The sequence below is a fragment of the Vidua chalybeata genome, chromosome 5 (assembly GCF_026979565.1).
Source record: "Vidua chalybeata isolate OUT-0048 chromosome 5, bVidCha1 merged haplotype, whole genome shotgun sequence".
NCBI classification, from domain to species: domain Eukaryota; kingdom Metazoa; phylum Chordata; class Aves; order Passeriformes; family Viduidae; genus Vidua; species Vidua chalybeata.
In genome coordinates, this window is record NC_071534.1 from 43,899,460 (window position 1) to 43,914,505 (window position 15,046).

At 35.1% G+C, this 15,046-nt stretch overlaps 1 protein-coding gene across 3 annotated transcripts in view; it reads right to left on the bottom strand.

Moving 5' to 3' along the window:
* Window positions 1-15,046, bottom strand: part of PPHLN1 (periphilin 1) — a 64,106-nt gene that overhangs the window by 34,998 nt on the left and 14,062 nt on the right. For all 3 annotated transcript variants that reach the window (XM_053942163.1, XM_053942162.1, XM_053942164.1), the window contains exon 6: window positions 3,026-3,276. In XM_053942163.1, coding sequence (XP_053798138.1) covers window positions 3,026-3,276 — 251 coding nt within the window. The remainder of the gene's footprint in view (window positions 1-3,025; window positions 3,277-15,046) is intronic.

A 15,046-nucleotide genomic window follows, 5' to 3' on the forward strand; every position in this document is an offset into this window, starting at 1 on the left:
TCATCTGATAAATACTGGTAAGACTTTTTTCTCTTCCCAAGGAGAGAAAAGATACAGCTGTGTCATTTCACGTATTTAAGAAAACCCACTGTCCTTTTTTCATCATTAACTGAAAGGGTGTATCAGTATGATTCCATAAGATTATGTGATTTCACTTTTTAATATTCCTGCAATAATAGAAACAGTTGAAATATTAGACACCAGTCAATCACTCAAGGTAACCAGGTAGTGCATGAACTAGTTTAGCAGGCTACAGTATGTTGAAAAGACCTGCCGTGGGAAACAGTCCTGTATTGTATCAACCACGGAGTAGATGCTTCTTGTAAGATCACTGTCTTTCTTATAAAAGTTAAAATTGGCAAAATGTCAAACCAAGTTCACAATGCTAATCACAATCTGTGCATAGTTTTGCCACAGACCAGTTAGAGGCAGCCCACTGCAACAGAACTGGTTGCAGTGTAAATTACTAGTTTTCAAGTTGTGGTCCACAGATTACATCTAAGAGATCTGCAAAAGGTAAGTACAAAAAGCAAACATGTTGTCAGTAGGCCTAAATTAACCAGACTTTTCATACCGACTGGGAAACAGATGACTGATGACAAATAAGCCAAGGTAATGTAAGCTTACTTTGGCTTCCATTAAATTTTTATAAATACAATTAATAAAGGGATTAATTTTAAAAATTTATCAAAGAGTTATGAAAATTGTGATAGAAATTATTTTTGTAGAACTATAAATGTGGTTGTTCATTATGGCTTTAAAGATGGCTTTAATTTAATGAGTCAAAGCATCAAAGCACAGAACATCTTGCTTGTCACCCCTAAGTAATACATTTTTGCTCCTGTGATACCTGCTTTTCAGCCCCATAGACAAGCCACCTCCTTTTAAATTCATGGACTACTCTAACTGCCTCATTTGACAGACTTGATTCCTTAAAGACGATCTCAGTTGAATGGATTATGTTTGCACCTGAGCAGATGAAATGAATTGATACAAATGGCAGAAAGATATTCAAAGTTAAGCAAAGTGAAAAAACACCACTTATTTAGAAGACATTATCAGGCCATTTTTTTCCGAATGTGCGTGGCTATTTTGAGCCCCAAGGCCCTTCCTGTAAAATTAAACATCCCATCCTGCTCCTCTCCATGCTCTCCCAGCACAGATGAATGCTTGCCCTTTCCATTAGCCCTTTCCCTCTCTTTACCAAGCTTCATCATATCCCCACAGTTTTCTTTGTCTAAATTCTGTATTTATCCTAATGTATGAAAGGCTGTAGAGCATGGGATACTCCTTCTTTACTGGAAGTCATGTGGCCAAACCTATTCAGATAGCCTGATTTCAAACAGCATTATAATATTTTAGAAAGATGCCATATTGCAAATTCCATATGAAGTAGTATATACTTTGCATGTTGTAAATCCATTTAAATGTACTGCTGACATACATGAAATGTCCCACTTGATGTTCCTTTTAAATATGCAATCCATGAGCTTACCTAAGGCAAATCACATTAAAAATTAGAAAAGTATTATTTAAACCATTTATACCTTGCAAATAGGTGTTTTTATTCAGTCATCTAGAGAGGCATTTTAATAGTTTTCCTTTCCAGGGAAAGGAAAAAAGAAATGTCCATTGTACAACTCAGCAGGTCTCTTAAAACTTATCTAAAGGTGATTGGGAAAGGTATTTAACCATGCAAACAGGAGAGAATATCAAAAACCATAGACCTAGATGTAAGCTCCTCTCTTGATCAGCATCTTTTCTGGTTTGTGAACGTATCTGCTTCTACATCACTACCTCCACTATTGTCTGAGTAATTCTAACCATATAGTATATACATATATGACCAAAGTCAGCTCAAATTAAAAAAAAAAAAAAAAAAAAAAAAAAAAGAAACATTTCTAAAATTTTGCATGGTTTCTCACAAAATTGTTTTCCTGTCCCTAGTAATTACAATCTGCACACCTATAAAACTTCTAGAAAATTTGTTAACTATCTTATTTTTTTTCTTCCTCTCCTCCACTTAGAGGAATTTATGTTCACTAAGTATTGCTACAAAATCTTGAAAGCACTGTAATGCTCAAATAGAAAGACCATTCCACTCTACAAGGAGTGAAATTATTCCTCAGTATTTAAACAATGTTAACAAAACTACGATCTTCTTTGACAAGAAGTGCCACATAATGATTCAGTGTCACTCTGGAAACACAATGTGCCTTCTCAGTCAGTGAAAAAAAATCTAATTAATTTTTAAAAAGCTGTCAAAATGAACAGTAGGTTTGCATAGTTCACTAGAAAGGGCGATCAAATTGGATTAATTTACATAAGCTGTACAAACAGAGTGGCTAAGATCATAGTATACTAAAAAAAGGAATTTTTTTTTTCCCAAATCATTTAAATATGAAACCTCAAATATTTTAAAAACAGATGATTCATTAGACTTCTGGGAAATATTAAGAGCCAAGCTTTTAAAAGTCAGAACAGACTCAACTGAGATATGCTTCACATTTCTTTGAGGAGAGCATGATCTGAGAGGTTTTGACATTGAAATGTAATTACTAAAAAACAATCAGTTTGCAAAGCCTAGTAAAATTTAGAGACAATGAAACAAGTAGAAGTATGTACTTCCATTTCTCCATTTGTTTTTAATCCCTGTTTTATTCTGGTTGCAGGAAGAAATGTCTTCATCTGCTGTAGATGAAGCAAAGTTTCTTGTCAGGAAATCCAGTGAAGCACATAAAGAAATAACAGAAGCTGATGTTAAAAAGAATATAAAATACTAGAAAAAGCTGTGCAGCTGAAACTCCTACAGTCAGTCTAGACCTGATACCAAAATAACATCTACAATCTCCCACATGAAATACATAAGGGAACAGAGAGTACAATAAAACAACCAGAGCAGACAGTACATAGTACAAAATGTCAGCTTTTCCCATTTTAAAAAGAGCATGTAAGGAGAAAAGGTTTATACAGTGAGCTGCAGTTTCACCTCACTAACCAGTTCCCATCATTAATCCAGCATTACCTTGCTGAGAAGAAACATTTCTTTTATGTAAAGATGACATATTTCTGCTATGCTGGTGGAAAGGATAGGCTTTACTTCTTTCAGGAGAGTAGCTCCTGCTGCTGACACTAGAGCCAGATCTGCTGTGTGGAGAATCCCTTCGGCTCCCGGGCGAGTCCCTGAAGAAAGGAGAGTCCCTCTTGTGAGGGGATCGATCTCTCGCATAATGAGAAGAATAAAAGCTTTTTCTTCTGAAGCCATCTCTGACGTCCCTTGGAAGACAACAGAAAAATACAAGTAACTTGCTTATCCTTCCAATGTTTATGGAACAGCACAATGGCAACAGTTCATGCCTGGTAAATACAAACAGGCTAACTGTCAAAAACATCCAAAATCTTCAGTGTTTTTAAGAGTTCTAAGCAAGGAATGAAAAACAACTAAAAAAAGGAAAAGCTATTTTTTTCAGATTTCATTGAGGTACTTCATTACTAGAAGCTAATTCCTTTCTATCTCTTGATAATATAGCTAAAATGCAAGAAAAAGACATTGACAAAATGAGAACTCCCACAACTTTGTTCAGATTCAGTACACTTACCCTGGAAATTAAGCCTTAATTTACAATGGCTAAAAATGAATATGCAAATATTGCTTACATTATTTGACATTTTTCAGCTATGTTTTTCTCTTATTTTCAAGGGCCTATATTCCTCATTTGATTTCACAAAATATTTTGCTACACAAAATATCACTGGCAGATTTCAGCTTATAACCAGCAAAGACAAGAAGAAATCTGCAGAATATCTATTCTCTCCCCTATGAATCCACCCAAGGTCAACTCTTGAATGAAAATACGAAGACTTATATTCTCCTAAATATGTTTCTCACAACACACAATATTAATTCTGAACTCTAATGTAAAAAGTCACAAACCCAACTGATTTAAAATTATAATTCAATAAACACCAAAACTTTCTACAAATCTAGATTTGCCACTTTTGCCTTGGTCAGAAGATGCATTGGTAAGAGTAGCAAGTACTTCTCAGCTTCTCCATAGAAATCTTCAAGATTTCATAGCATTTCTAGTAAATCAGAATGTATCTTTTCTCCTATTTCACATCAGAATACAGTATTTTAAATAGAGGAATGTCTCTCAAAGATCTGGTGGTCTCATTTAGCACAATGTCGCTATAGCTAAATTTAGCTAATCAGTGGAGAAGAAGAAAAGATGTACAATTCCTACAACATAGCACAGGCCCATATTTGTGGCAGATAAAGGATTTCCATGTGCCAAAGGTGTCTTGGGCTACAGAAGCTTCACAGGTAGCACCACAAATCAAAACCCCTGTGACACTGATGTGTTTTACACAGTGCAAGCACATCTTCATTATATGTATGAACATTTTATGTAGCCACAGACATGAAGTGAAAGTTCAGGCTTGAAGAATACTAGATTAACTCAGCACTGAACTAGTTTTTCTACCCAAGTGGGGGGTTATTTATTTATTAAAGAACATATTGATCAAATCTTTACCAGGAATGACCTAGAGCACATTTTCTTGCATTTCCTTCTTAATCGCTCTCTTTAAATAATGTTATTTATTTCTAAAGCACAAGCTTTCTGGCAGACCAGTACACCACTTTTATGTGTAAAACACACTTTTATGACCACGTTATTAAACCCTCGCATACCGAGCAGTTTATTATGGTAGTGTTTTCAGAGCCCCAGCTATTGCACGCATAAAATAAATACTCTAATATACATGTAAGAATTTTTTAAAAATGTAATTGAAATGCACTTTTAAACAGGAAGACATTTGAAAGCCACATTCTGCAATAACAGTATGCACCCTAAAATAGAATCTCACTTTCAATTTTTGAATTTTTATTTCATCATTGCGTGTTAATTCTTAACTAGACGATATCTCATACAGAACACTCATGCCATTAATTATATTAAATCTGTTTGGGACAGCATAGCAAGAGCACAGAATTTCTGATGCTTTCCATTAATGTAACACACAGAACAGAACAAAGTAAGCATTGTTTTACAGTTTTTTTTCCTTAAATACTTCAGCTAACATACACCTGCAATTTGGTAATGAAGGCCTCAATTCAGCAAAGCAGTTAAGCATGCTTCAGATTCCAACACATACTCAAAAGGTTTATTGAGTAGGGACAATATTTAATAGAGATGCAAAATAGACTTTAAAACAGAGCTACTGCCCTTAACAACAAATACAGAATTAATCTTTTTTATATAGCATCCCTCAAATCTTTGTATTTTTGTTCATAATTCACGCTTAATCCTGAAAGCACAATTTTGTTCTCTCAGTAGTGTTGCAACAGGAAGCGGTATCATTATTAACTTTGATGAAATTTGACCATTAAGTTCTTACTGAAGTTGACAGTCTTGAAGGAGCTTCTGAAATGTTCAAAAACAGCCATATTGTGATATACCATTCACCAAGGGCAGCTGGGGAAGAGCTCCAGCCAGACAGCTATTTCAGTTCACCATCAGTTCCAGTTTCCTCAAGGACAAAACACAACTACAGAACAGATGATGGTATGACTTCCAGCACAGCAGAAAACCAAGGGAATACAACACTGAGGAGATTTTCAGTTGCCTATGGATCAGAAACAGCACAGTGGTATAGCTTAAGCTCTGTGAAACAAAGATTAACACAAACCAGAGTGTCAGGTTTATCTCTTAAGAGTACTTAGAGGTAAAATGAAATCACTTCCTGGATGTGAAATGCCCAGGAATAGAGAGGTACTTGGGTACATGAAGCACATCACATGCAATAAAGGAAAAAGCTTTATGGTAAGAGGACTCTTAGATCACTCTCGTTGAATCTGTGCTACTGGGCAACAGCCTACAATACTTCATGCTCAATTCTCTGGGACTTCTACTATTCTCTGGGACTTCTATATCCCATTACATTCAACTTTTCAACTAGAACATTAATCTACATTATGGTCCAGCCAGAGTGAACATAACTCTCATTTTTGACACGGAGCTGAACACTGGCAACAAAACAGCATATTGTGTGGAACAGAAACAGGAGGGTCTTCCAGTATTTCACAGGTGAGTGCTGCCTATAACCTAGATTAAAAAGTCAACAGACATGTTTTTGTGATCCCTTCCATCCAAGAAAGATTACTGCTATTGTCAAAGGGATTAAACACTCCATTTACAGGCTTGTGCTTTATTATTAACTTTACCTAGAAATAACTCTCACACTTTTATATCTTTAATTTATATTTATAAATTGAAGAAGCTATAAATAGCTTCTGCAACACCAGATTCAGTGCAAAGTTATAAAACAGTCAAGATCTGAACTGAATCCTTAACTGAAAATACTTTTTCTGTCTCATAACACAGATGCAATGGGGAGAGAGAAGAAAAGTTAAACTAAAATTCCTTTTGCCTGCCTTTTCAGGACATTGCAAGAGCTACCAACATGAATCAGATGATGTAGAAAATATTTAATAAAATATACAACGCCCCCAGCCTCTAAAAGAAGAGGCAAGAACACCTCCACTTTTAACATCTTCAAAGTAAATGTAGGTGGTGCAAGATTCCAGCCACCCCTCTCCCAGAACTCATTCCATTTCTTTCTAAAGTACACGGTTGTGCAACAAACCAACAGCTTACTCAGACTCTTCTTTGGAGATTCACTATAATCTCTTGTTATTGCCTGAAGATCCTTATGCAGATTTATCCTAAGCTAAAATAATACAGTGAATTACACCACCACAGATAGAAGAAATTACACCTGGTTTCAATGGCTTTCATTTGAACATTTGAAATGATGATAAGATTTCTTATTGACAACTGGTTTTCAACATTTTATGACTAAGCAAGTTACTAGAGCACTTGTGATATCTGCATTTTGCTCTAAATGAAATTAACATAATTTAGGACCAGTCAGGATAATCTTATGAACAGCTTACTGCATGAAGGCAGAGGAAGGAAAGGAAACAGGCATTGTGAAACACTGTTTCAAGCAGAAAAGGATACCCAGAAATACCAAATGTACAAAAAAAATTGAAAACATGTAAATGTTTCATGATTTTTATGCTGCATGCAGTACTTCTGAAGTTATCATAAGCAAAGAGCAAATCTCCACACTGATGCCATTTGTCCACCTCAGTCAGTATGAAAGCTACTCAACTCCTCTCTCCCTGCCACCACCATGGGATGCCATAACAGGTCAGATAATAAAAAATAAGACAATCTGAATATTACAGCAACATTAGAGAGAAATGCTTTTATGTCCTTTAATTGAATAGTAAAGCTATGCACATCAATGTCACTGGAAATCCCACTACATTGCTCTTTCTTCTTAGTACCCTCCTCCTTTTTATTGCCATTGATAATGTACCATTAGACTTGCTGCAAGATCAGCCTATATAATAAATGTACGTTTAAACTAAAACTATTACCTGACAAGGAGAAATTATGGTCATTCACAGATAAGGACAGAGAAACAAAGTAACAAGAGTCCAGAAAAACACAGATTTAAGTACCAAACAAAGCAAACAGCTTTAGACAACTCTTCGCAGAATAAAGACAAAATATGTTATTTAGACAAATTAAGATTAAATTAGACAAAATAACTGCATTTAAATGCATGTGATCTTGGTTTTTCTTCTTTTCAAAAACAAGGGCTTAGTAAGACCCCCCCCCCAGTTTCTCTAAAATAGAAAACAAAACATAGGTCTTAAGTTCCAGAGGGAGTATTTGCTTAAAGTGATGGACCAAATTACAATTTCTATAAATAGCTACAACATTTACAACTACCTTGGAGCAGCCTATCACCCCAGAAGAGTAAAGTAGTTCAGACAACTAGCTCAGGGACCTAGCTCATAAACCTCTCCAATTTTATGACTCTATGCAGTAGCAACTAAATCAATTCCTAAACAGACTTAATTCAAAATGGAAACAACCAAAATCTTCTATCTCAATATAAGCTTAAAAATTGGAAAATAGCCAGGAAGCACAATATGGTATTTTACATACTTTGTTTTTTCTTCCTAATGCCCTAACAGATCAGAGAAACTGGTCAACATTTTAGCTTCTAGACAAAGTTCTAATGAACAGAGATTCCTAAGTATGTGCTTGCACTTTTACTGCTGTCCTGCCTCAGGCAGAGACCAGCACACAGAAAAGAGTTTTAAAACATTTCCCTGAGGTACCAAAGCACATTGGTATCCCTCAAAAGTGTCTTTTCTTTGAGGGCTTTGAATTTACTTCACACTTAGTTTGTGCCAAACAATTTAATGTAGACAAGCATTTGTCTTATATACACACTAAGCCCCAGAGAGAAATATTTTTGCACTTTATTTTAAGGACATAAGTGAATTTTATGTTCAGCAAGCTATTACTCTTTCCCCAAAAGCTATCTTTAAAATTCTTCCATAGAAGAACACACAAACCATGAAATAGCTGCTGGAAGAGCACTTAAGCTTTTCATCAGTGTGCTGCAGAATGCCATTAGTTCATTGGCAAAAGAACGCAAAAAGTAGTGCTAGGATATGCTGACTTAATCAGCTATTGGGGTTAACTTTCTAACACTATCAATAAAAAGCTGCAAAAGGAAAGAGCAAGTTGTGGAACACGTTTGTAAGCAGTAATACCTTATGCCAGTAACACTGGTGGACAATACCCTTACTAATTTACTATTTTTTCTATTTCCAAATCCCTTAATGAGATCTGTAAATCAGAAAAACATTCAATTTTTCTCTAAGTGGGAAAAATGCTTCACAGATCTCTATGCTTTTATTCTTAAATTAAAGTGAGATTTGAAGCAAGTAGGTCAAATAGGTTTCACTTGCTTATATGCCTCAAAGCGTTGTAACAGTGGTACAGACTTCTGCAAAGCAAATTGCAGTAAAGTTAGCACACTACTGCCTTTGCTTCTGGACTTCTCAATATAGAAGACATTATACATATATGAAGAAAAAATCCATTGCACATAATGGAATTTTTCTTTATGTGGTCTCATTCCTTCCTGTTAGGTATATAGTTTGTTCAAAATCAGAAATTTAAGAGATTTCAAAATCAGAAATTTAAGAAATCTAAGAAATTTCCTCTTATAAATTATTCAGCCATGTAGCTTTATCTATTTTATTTTCCAGTTTGCTTTTTTCCTTCACTTTCATTACAATTTATAGTCTCTATAATAAACATTAATATCTCTTGCCTCTTTTGTAGGCCCTTTCCTATATCTTATAAATATCACTTGCTTGAACATATTTAACACATAGGCAAGCCATGCTGCCTGGGTAAATTCCTTATTAAAAATCCTTCTGCAACTCTTGTTTGCCTTCAGTTATTTCAGTGATTTAATAACAGTTAACTTTGGAGAACTATGACAGCTCATACAGATTGAAACTGGTGCTGCTGCAATCCTGAACTCTGCAACCTTCCTTGGATCCACATTTCGATTCTGTGCCTAAGCTGGCATTGATATTTTCTCTCAGACAACAAAACTGGCAGATAAATATTTAATTCATTGTGGTGGGCGAGCACACAGAACCTGCTACGTGAAATGTACAAACACCTGAAACAGAACCAGGGAGAGGGGAAGGACCACAATGGCTCCTGCTTAGATAGTTGAAACTGCTGTGGAAACATACTTTTTCTGGAAACATACAAACTGCTGTAGGGAAATCAGTCTCTTTACTGCATTTGTGACTTTTCATTAATTATGATAAATAAAACAGGTTCCTTGACAGATTTCAATAAGCCTCAAAGAAGTAACACTCCTTTTTTTTTTTCCCCTAAAAATAAGAGACATATATATCTAGCAACACTGACTGGTAAACGTAAATTCAAAAATAAGTTTTAAAAGAGAATGCTGTTTAACAAACACAAGTTTTAGTAAGCATTAATAAATTAACAGTAGCTGAAAAGAGGTTTTAAAGAAGGTAATTCACTGCTTTATACTTGTCTCCTCTGTTAATGTAATCTTTCACCTCACTTAGATAATCCTTGTACAAAATGCTTCAAAAACTGCATCTAACAAGATAAAAACTGTATAATGCAGTCTACTGAGTCTAGTAACTGAAACATGAATTAGTTTGCCCATCTACTCTACTCTGATGAGATCCCAGCTGGTACACTGCACCCAGCTCCAAAGTCCTGGAAAGACATGGATGGACAGTTTATGATGAGCATGCTGAAACACTGGAACTGGTTGCCCAGAGAGCAAATAACCCATCCTTGGAAAAACATACAGGGTCAGGCTGGAAGGGGCTCTGACCAACCTGATCTACTCAAAGATGTCGCTGCTTACTGCAGGGGGTTGCCTGGATGACCTTTGAAGGTACCTTCCAACTCAAACCATTCTATCATTCTGTAAGTCAATACATTGAAACATTTTTTCCATTTTACTTCCAAATTTCAGAATCATGCTCTCAAGCATGAGAAGATATGACTTAATTTAACACATGCAACTGTTGAAAGTCAGACTTCAGAAGAGAAAGACATTCCCACAACTAGCTGACCCAACCCTGCTGTGTATAATGACATCAATATTCAGTTTCACTTAGACAAAGGTATTTATTGTCAGCTCATAAACAAGTTCTACAGAGCTTCATATACAAAGGAAAGAAACTTCAAGGTTATGCAAATATATATAATGAACTATGTCAAGACTAACAAATATATATAATGAACTAATGTCAAGACTAACACTGAGAATAATTTGTTACCACACAAAAATAGTATAATCTTTTAAAAATAATACCAATAGCATGAGATCATGGAATTGCTTTATTGATTAACTTTTCCTGAGATGTGGATCATAACACCCTAAATACAAAATGGCACATCAAAAATTTTCTCTTTGAAGCAAAATGTTTAATAAAAGGATGCCTAAATTACCAGTAACACTACACTTTTTCCTCTCCTCTCCTGTATCCTAATATTCCCACCCTCTCTCAATGGGAATTGAATCTAAAATATTTAGTATATTCAAAATATAACAAACAAGTCCTTGGAACCTATGGTGATGAAGAAGAATTTACTTTCCTAAGTGAAATTATGTCAAAATCCTCTGTGACAATACACCTCAACATGAGAAAGACATGACTACATTCATCAGTCCAATTCATTGGCTTTGAGATTATTTAGTTAGATGCCATCTTAACAGAAGTTGTCTGCACTCGAAGGGACACTCCCTTCTCTTTCCCTCCCCCACTGTCTCCGAAGCTAGCTGTTTTTCAGTGAAGTAGTTAGGAAACATTTCCAGAATAATCAAGAGCTACCCATGGGAGTTTGCCTCATTATTTCCCAATCCACCATTAACCTGCTAGTTTTGATACCATCTATAGTGCTAGCTATAAGACTGGACCAGGCGAGCTCGCTTTTCAATGACTTCCTTTAAGAAATATGTTAATCAAGATCTTACAGTGTAAAGGTACATAATCTTATCTTTAGGCACATTATCCTATCATACAATGTAAGCAGAGGAGCCCCTTACAGTTTATTAGCATTATGTAAACAACACTTATTAGAAGGAAATAATAATCTTCCAAGATGTGACTTAGTTTTAAACAATGAATCAATGTTAATACAAAATTTAACTGAATCTGCAGAGACTACTGGATTTCTCCTTAGAGGTGTATCATAACATATCAACACCTGTAGTAAACAGGTGTTGCACACAAATAGCCCCTGTTAAAAAATATAATGATGACATCAATTTAATGTAACAATTTAAAACCTTACAAAAACTACAGTGGGAAACAATTGTACACACAAAAAGCCAAAAATCCTTAAAACGTAACACAGCTTTGGATCAAAAGCAAGTCAAATAAACATGACAGCAGCTGAGAATTGACATGATAAGAACTTCTCGGGTTTGCTTTTTTTACCAAATTTGGTGTGCTTGCTCTAATTTTGTCAAATATTTACAAGTCAATTTACTATCTGGCCATTCCTTATTCAACAACATTTTTAAGAATATAAAAATGTTCTTAGCAAAGTTTATAAATATCTGTCTTTATCCTTTCTCAATGCCTCAGAATCACAGCAGAGAAGCTGTATTTAAATGTAACCGAAACATTTAAAAGGACCAAAGTATAAGAAATACCATACACACAGAATCAGACTGAAAATAGCTACTGTAATTATGCTTTTCAACAACAAGCTCACCCAATTTTCTCTTAGGGCTTTTAGAGAAGTTAAATCCAAGATTTAGAACCATTCCACATTTCATATCACAGGCCAGCTCTATTGTATGAGGCTGTTTATTTACAAGTTCAGCAGAAAAAAAAAATCAGTTAGCAGGAAGTTCTGCTAATTTGATAGTTTAAACTCCTTTCTCTCGTCCTGAGATGGAAACTGCATAACCAATTAGAATTCTGCAAGATCTTCTAAAAGGAACAAAACTATCAGTAAGCAATTTCTGAAAGCAAACTTGTTTTTTAGCATTGGATAGATAAATTTTGCAAAGGAAATAAAACAGCCTTCAATAAACATCACAATCAATTTTTATACAAAAAAAAATTTAAAATATTAATCTCTCAGCAACTAAAACTAGCAGCCATTGAAAGCAACATTCACCTTCCAATTTAGCTACACAATTAGCTAAAACATGTAAAAACAACCCAGTTGAAAGTAAGAGCAATTTCTACCTCCTCCCCATATTTTTACATTAGAGGATGGGGGCAAAACAAATTCTACAGTTGAAACCCTGCCTACTAATCTCTCCTCTTCCCCCATTCTCAAGTGACAAACATTTCAGAAGTGGAATGACAGCAGTCTTGATTTGATTGAGGTTTCCAGAATAATTCTAGATATATGCACACAGGGCCCATATGCAGCAGAAACTCATATTGACATAAAATTCCTAGGAAGAAAACAGGCAGTGTTCACATAGATAGGCTCTGGGTTCCAATTTAAACAGAAAAAAAGGTTCATCACAACAATAAAACCAAACTTGTCCAAATTACAACTTCTTTACTTTCAGTTGACCTGCACCAGTGGACATCTCTGAACTGCTCTTGATTATACTCAGTATTCAGTACAGGGCATTTTTAAAATGCTATGTGGTATCTGCATGAGAAGATCTGAGTTCTTAAAATCCACTCAAAATAAAAACTTATAGACCTACAGAACCCAAAGTGCTGGCATACAATCAGATATATTTAACTCTGACTGAGTAATGACAGTCAAATTATGGAACACAAATACTCAGTTTGCAAACAAATTGGTTGTCCTAAGCACAAAAGAGCTACAGCCAGCAGAGCAGAAAATAGTTCTTAAAGAAAACGCAGCAAGTACTGAATCAGTAAGACTGCTGCATAAAACATGAACTGAATATGAAGTCATTAAATATTTAGTGTAAACCAGAACCAACTTCTAAGTTGTATATTACCTATTATCTTGTTCCAAAAGGTTCTCATTTTCCCCCTCCACCCTCCAAAACATCATAAGCCAAGATAAACTAATTTAGCTAGCAGCTTAACACAATGGGTTTTCTGAGCAAAAGATTTCAACAGACTAGTTCTTGCCTGGAGTTGTAGACAGGTATAAAGAATCTACCACAATGATCTATTATAAGGAAACTGTAATGTTGTATATGAATAAACAAGCCACTCAGCCATGTGAATACCTGAGAGGTTCAATGTTCTGGCAGAGATTCTATTTATTTATTAAAAGAAAAAGGCATGTGCTAATGAGTACAATTACGACTCTGCTTATCAATCTCTGTCAAAAGCAAAACTATTTTCTTTGGGTGACTGCCATATTTATTTCCCTCCACACGTCTTTTAATAAAGAATGAGGTTCTTATATGGTGCCCCTTAAGAGATGTCAAATATTGCAACAAAACAGCAGACTTATGTACATTTATAGCACCATCTCATAAATCCCTTTGGCTAAGTTTATCTTCTATAAGCAAGACACAGATCAGTTTACATGACAAGAAACTTTAAATCCAAAGCCTAAAGGCCTCCCACAACATAATACACTGCTTTAATATATTATACTATTTAAACACATTCACTATTTCATTAATTAAAGAAAACACACAGGGAGGAGAAAAAAACTCCAAGAAACATCTGCCCCCTGTAATTCAAAGGTGACTGCATAGTGACAATGTAAAGATAACTGCCTTGGACTATGACACATCTGAACTCTCAACATTAAATGCTGCTTTACTGAGAGAAGAGTCAGTGACCCTCAACTTCCATCTGGAGACTCTCTCATCAAAGGTTTTAATTTAAAATAATCATTCTTACCAAAGTACAATTTTCTTCTCAATGTATGATCTTCAGACCACAATTCTACACAACTCTACTCTGACTACATCCTGTTATCACTTTGTGCACTTACAAGGGGTCAATCACTAAATGGAAGGGTAGTTCAAGCAGAGATCAGAAAGACAAGATTGCTGGGCTTCTATCCCCCACTTTGCAACCAATTTACTCCATGACCTACAGTAAAGGCATTCTCACTGGGAAGGTGCATGCATCCAGAAAAACCAAGATATATTATGCTTTCCCACCCTAAAGTGGCAATTGCAAGTTTAATGCTCAGAAAACCACATATTTTTTTCAAAGAAAAGACAATAAACCATTGATTTAAAATACTTCCAAAACAAAATATAGAACTGACCAATGAATTGCAATTGTTCACAGATCAAACTGTTTACAAATAAGTTTCTATATTTTGCCAGACAGTTTTCTCTCATTTGTAGCACCAAAATTACTTCAGTATTTTCATTTATTACCAAGTATTTCCTAAGCACTCCAGGAAATAAGCAGATCTGGTTTTGATAGACAAATGCATTAGTATTAAAGACTGTACTACTGAAATTACTTCCTAATTTCACTTAGAACATTGGAGAAAAACCCAACACACAATAAACAAAACAACACGCATAGTAGCAACAAGTTTCCTCCCTTAGCAAAGGAAAAATTATTCATATGTACAGCTGAAGAGGAGATATTAAAAATGTCCTATGTAAGCCACTTCTCAGGAGTCTACTTTTTTACTTATTCTACAAATATGGCAACCCTTATTCTACA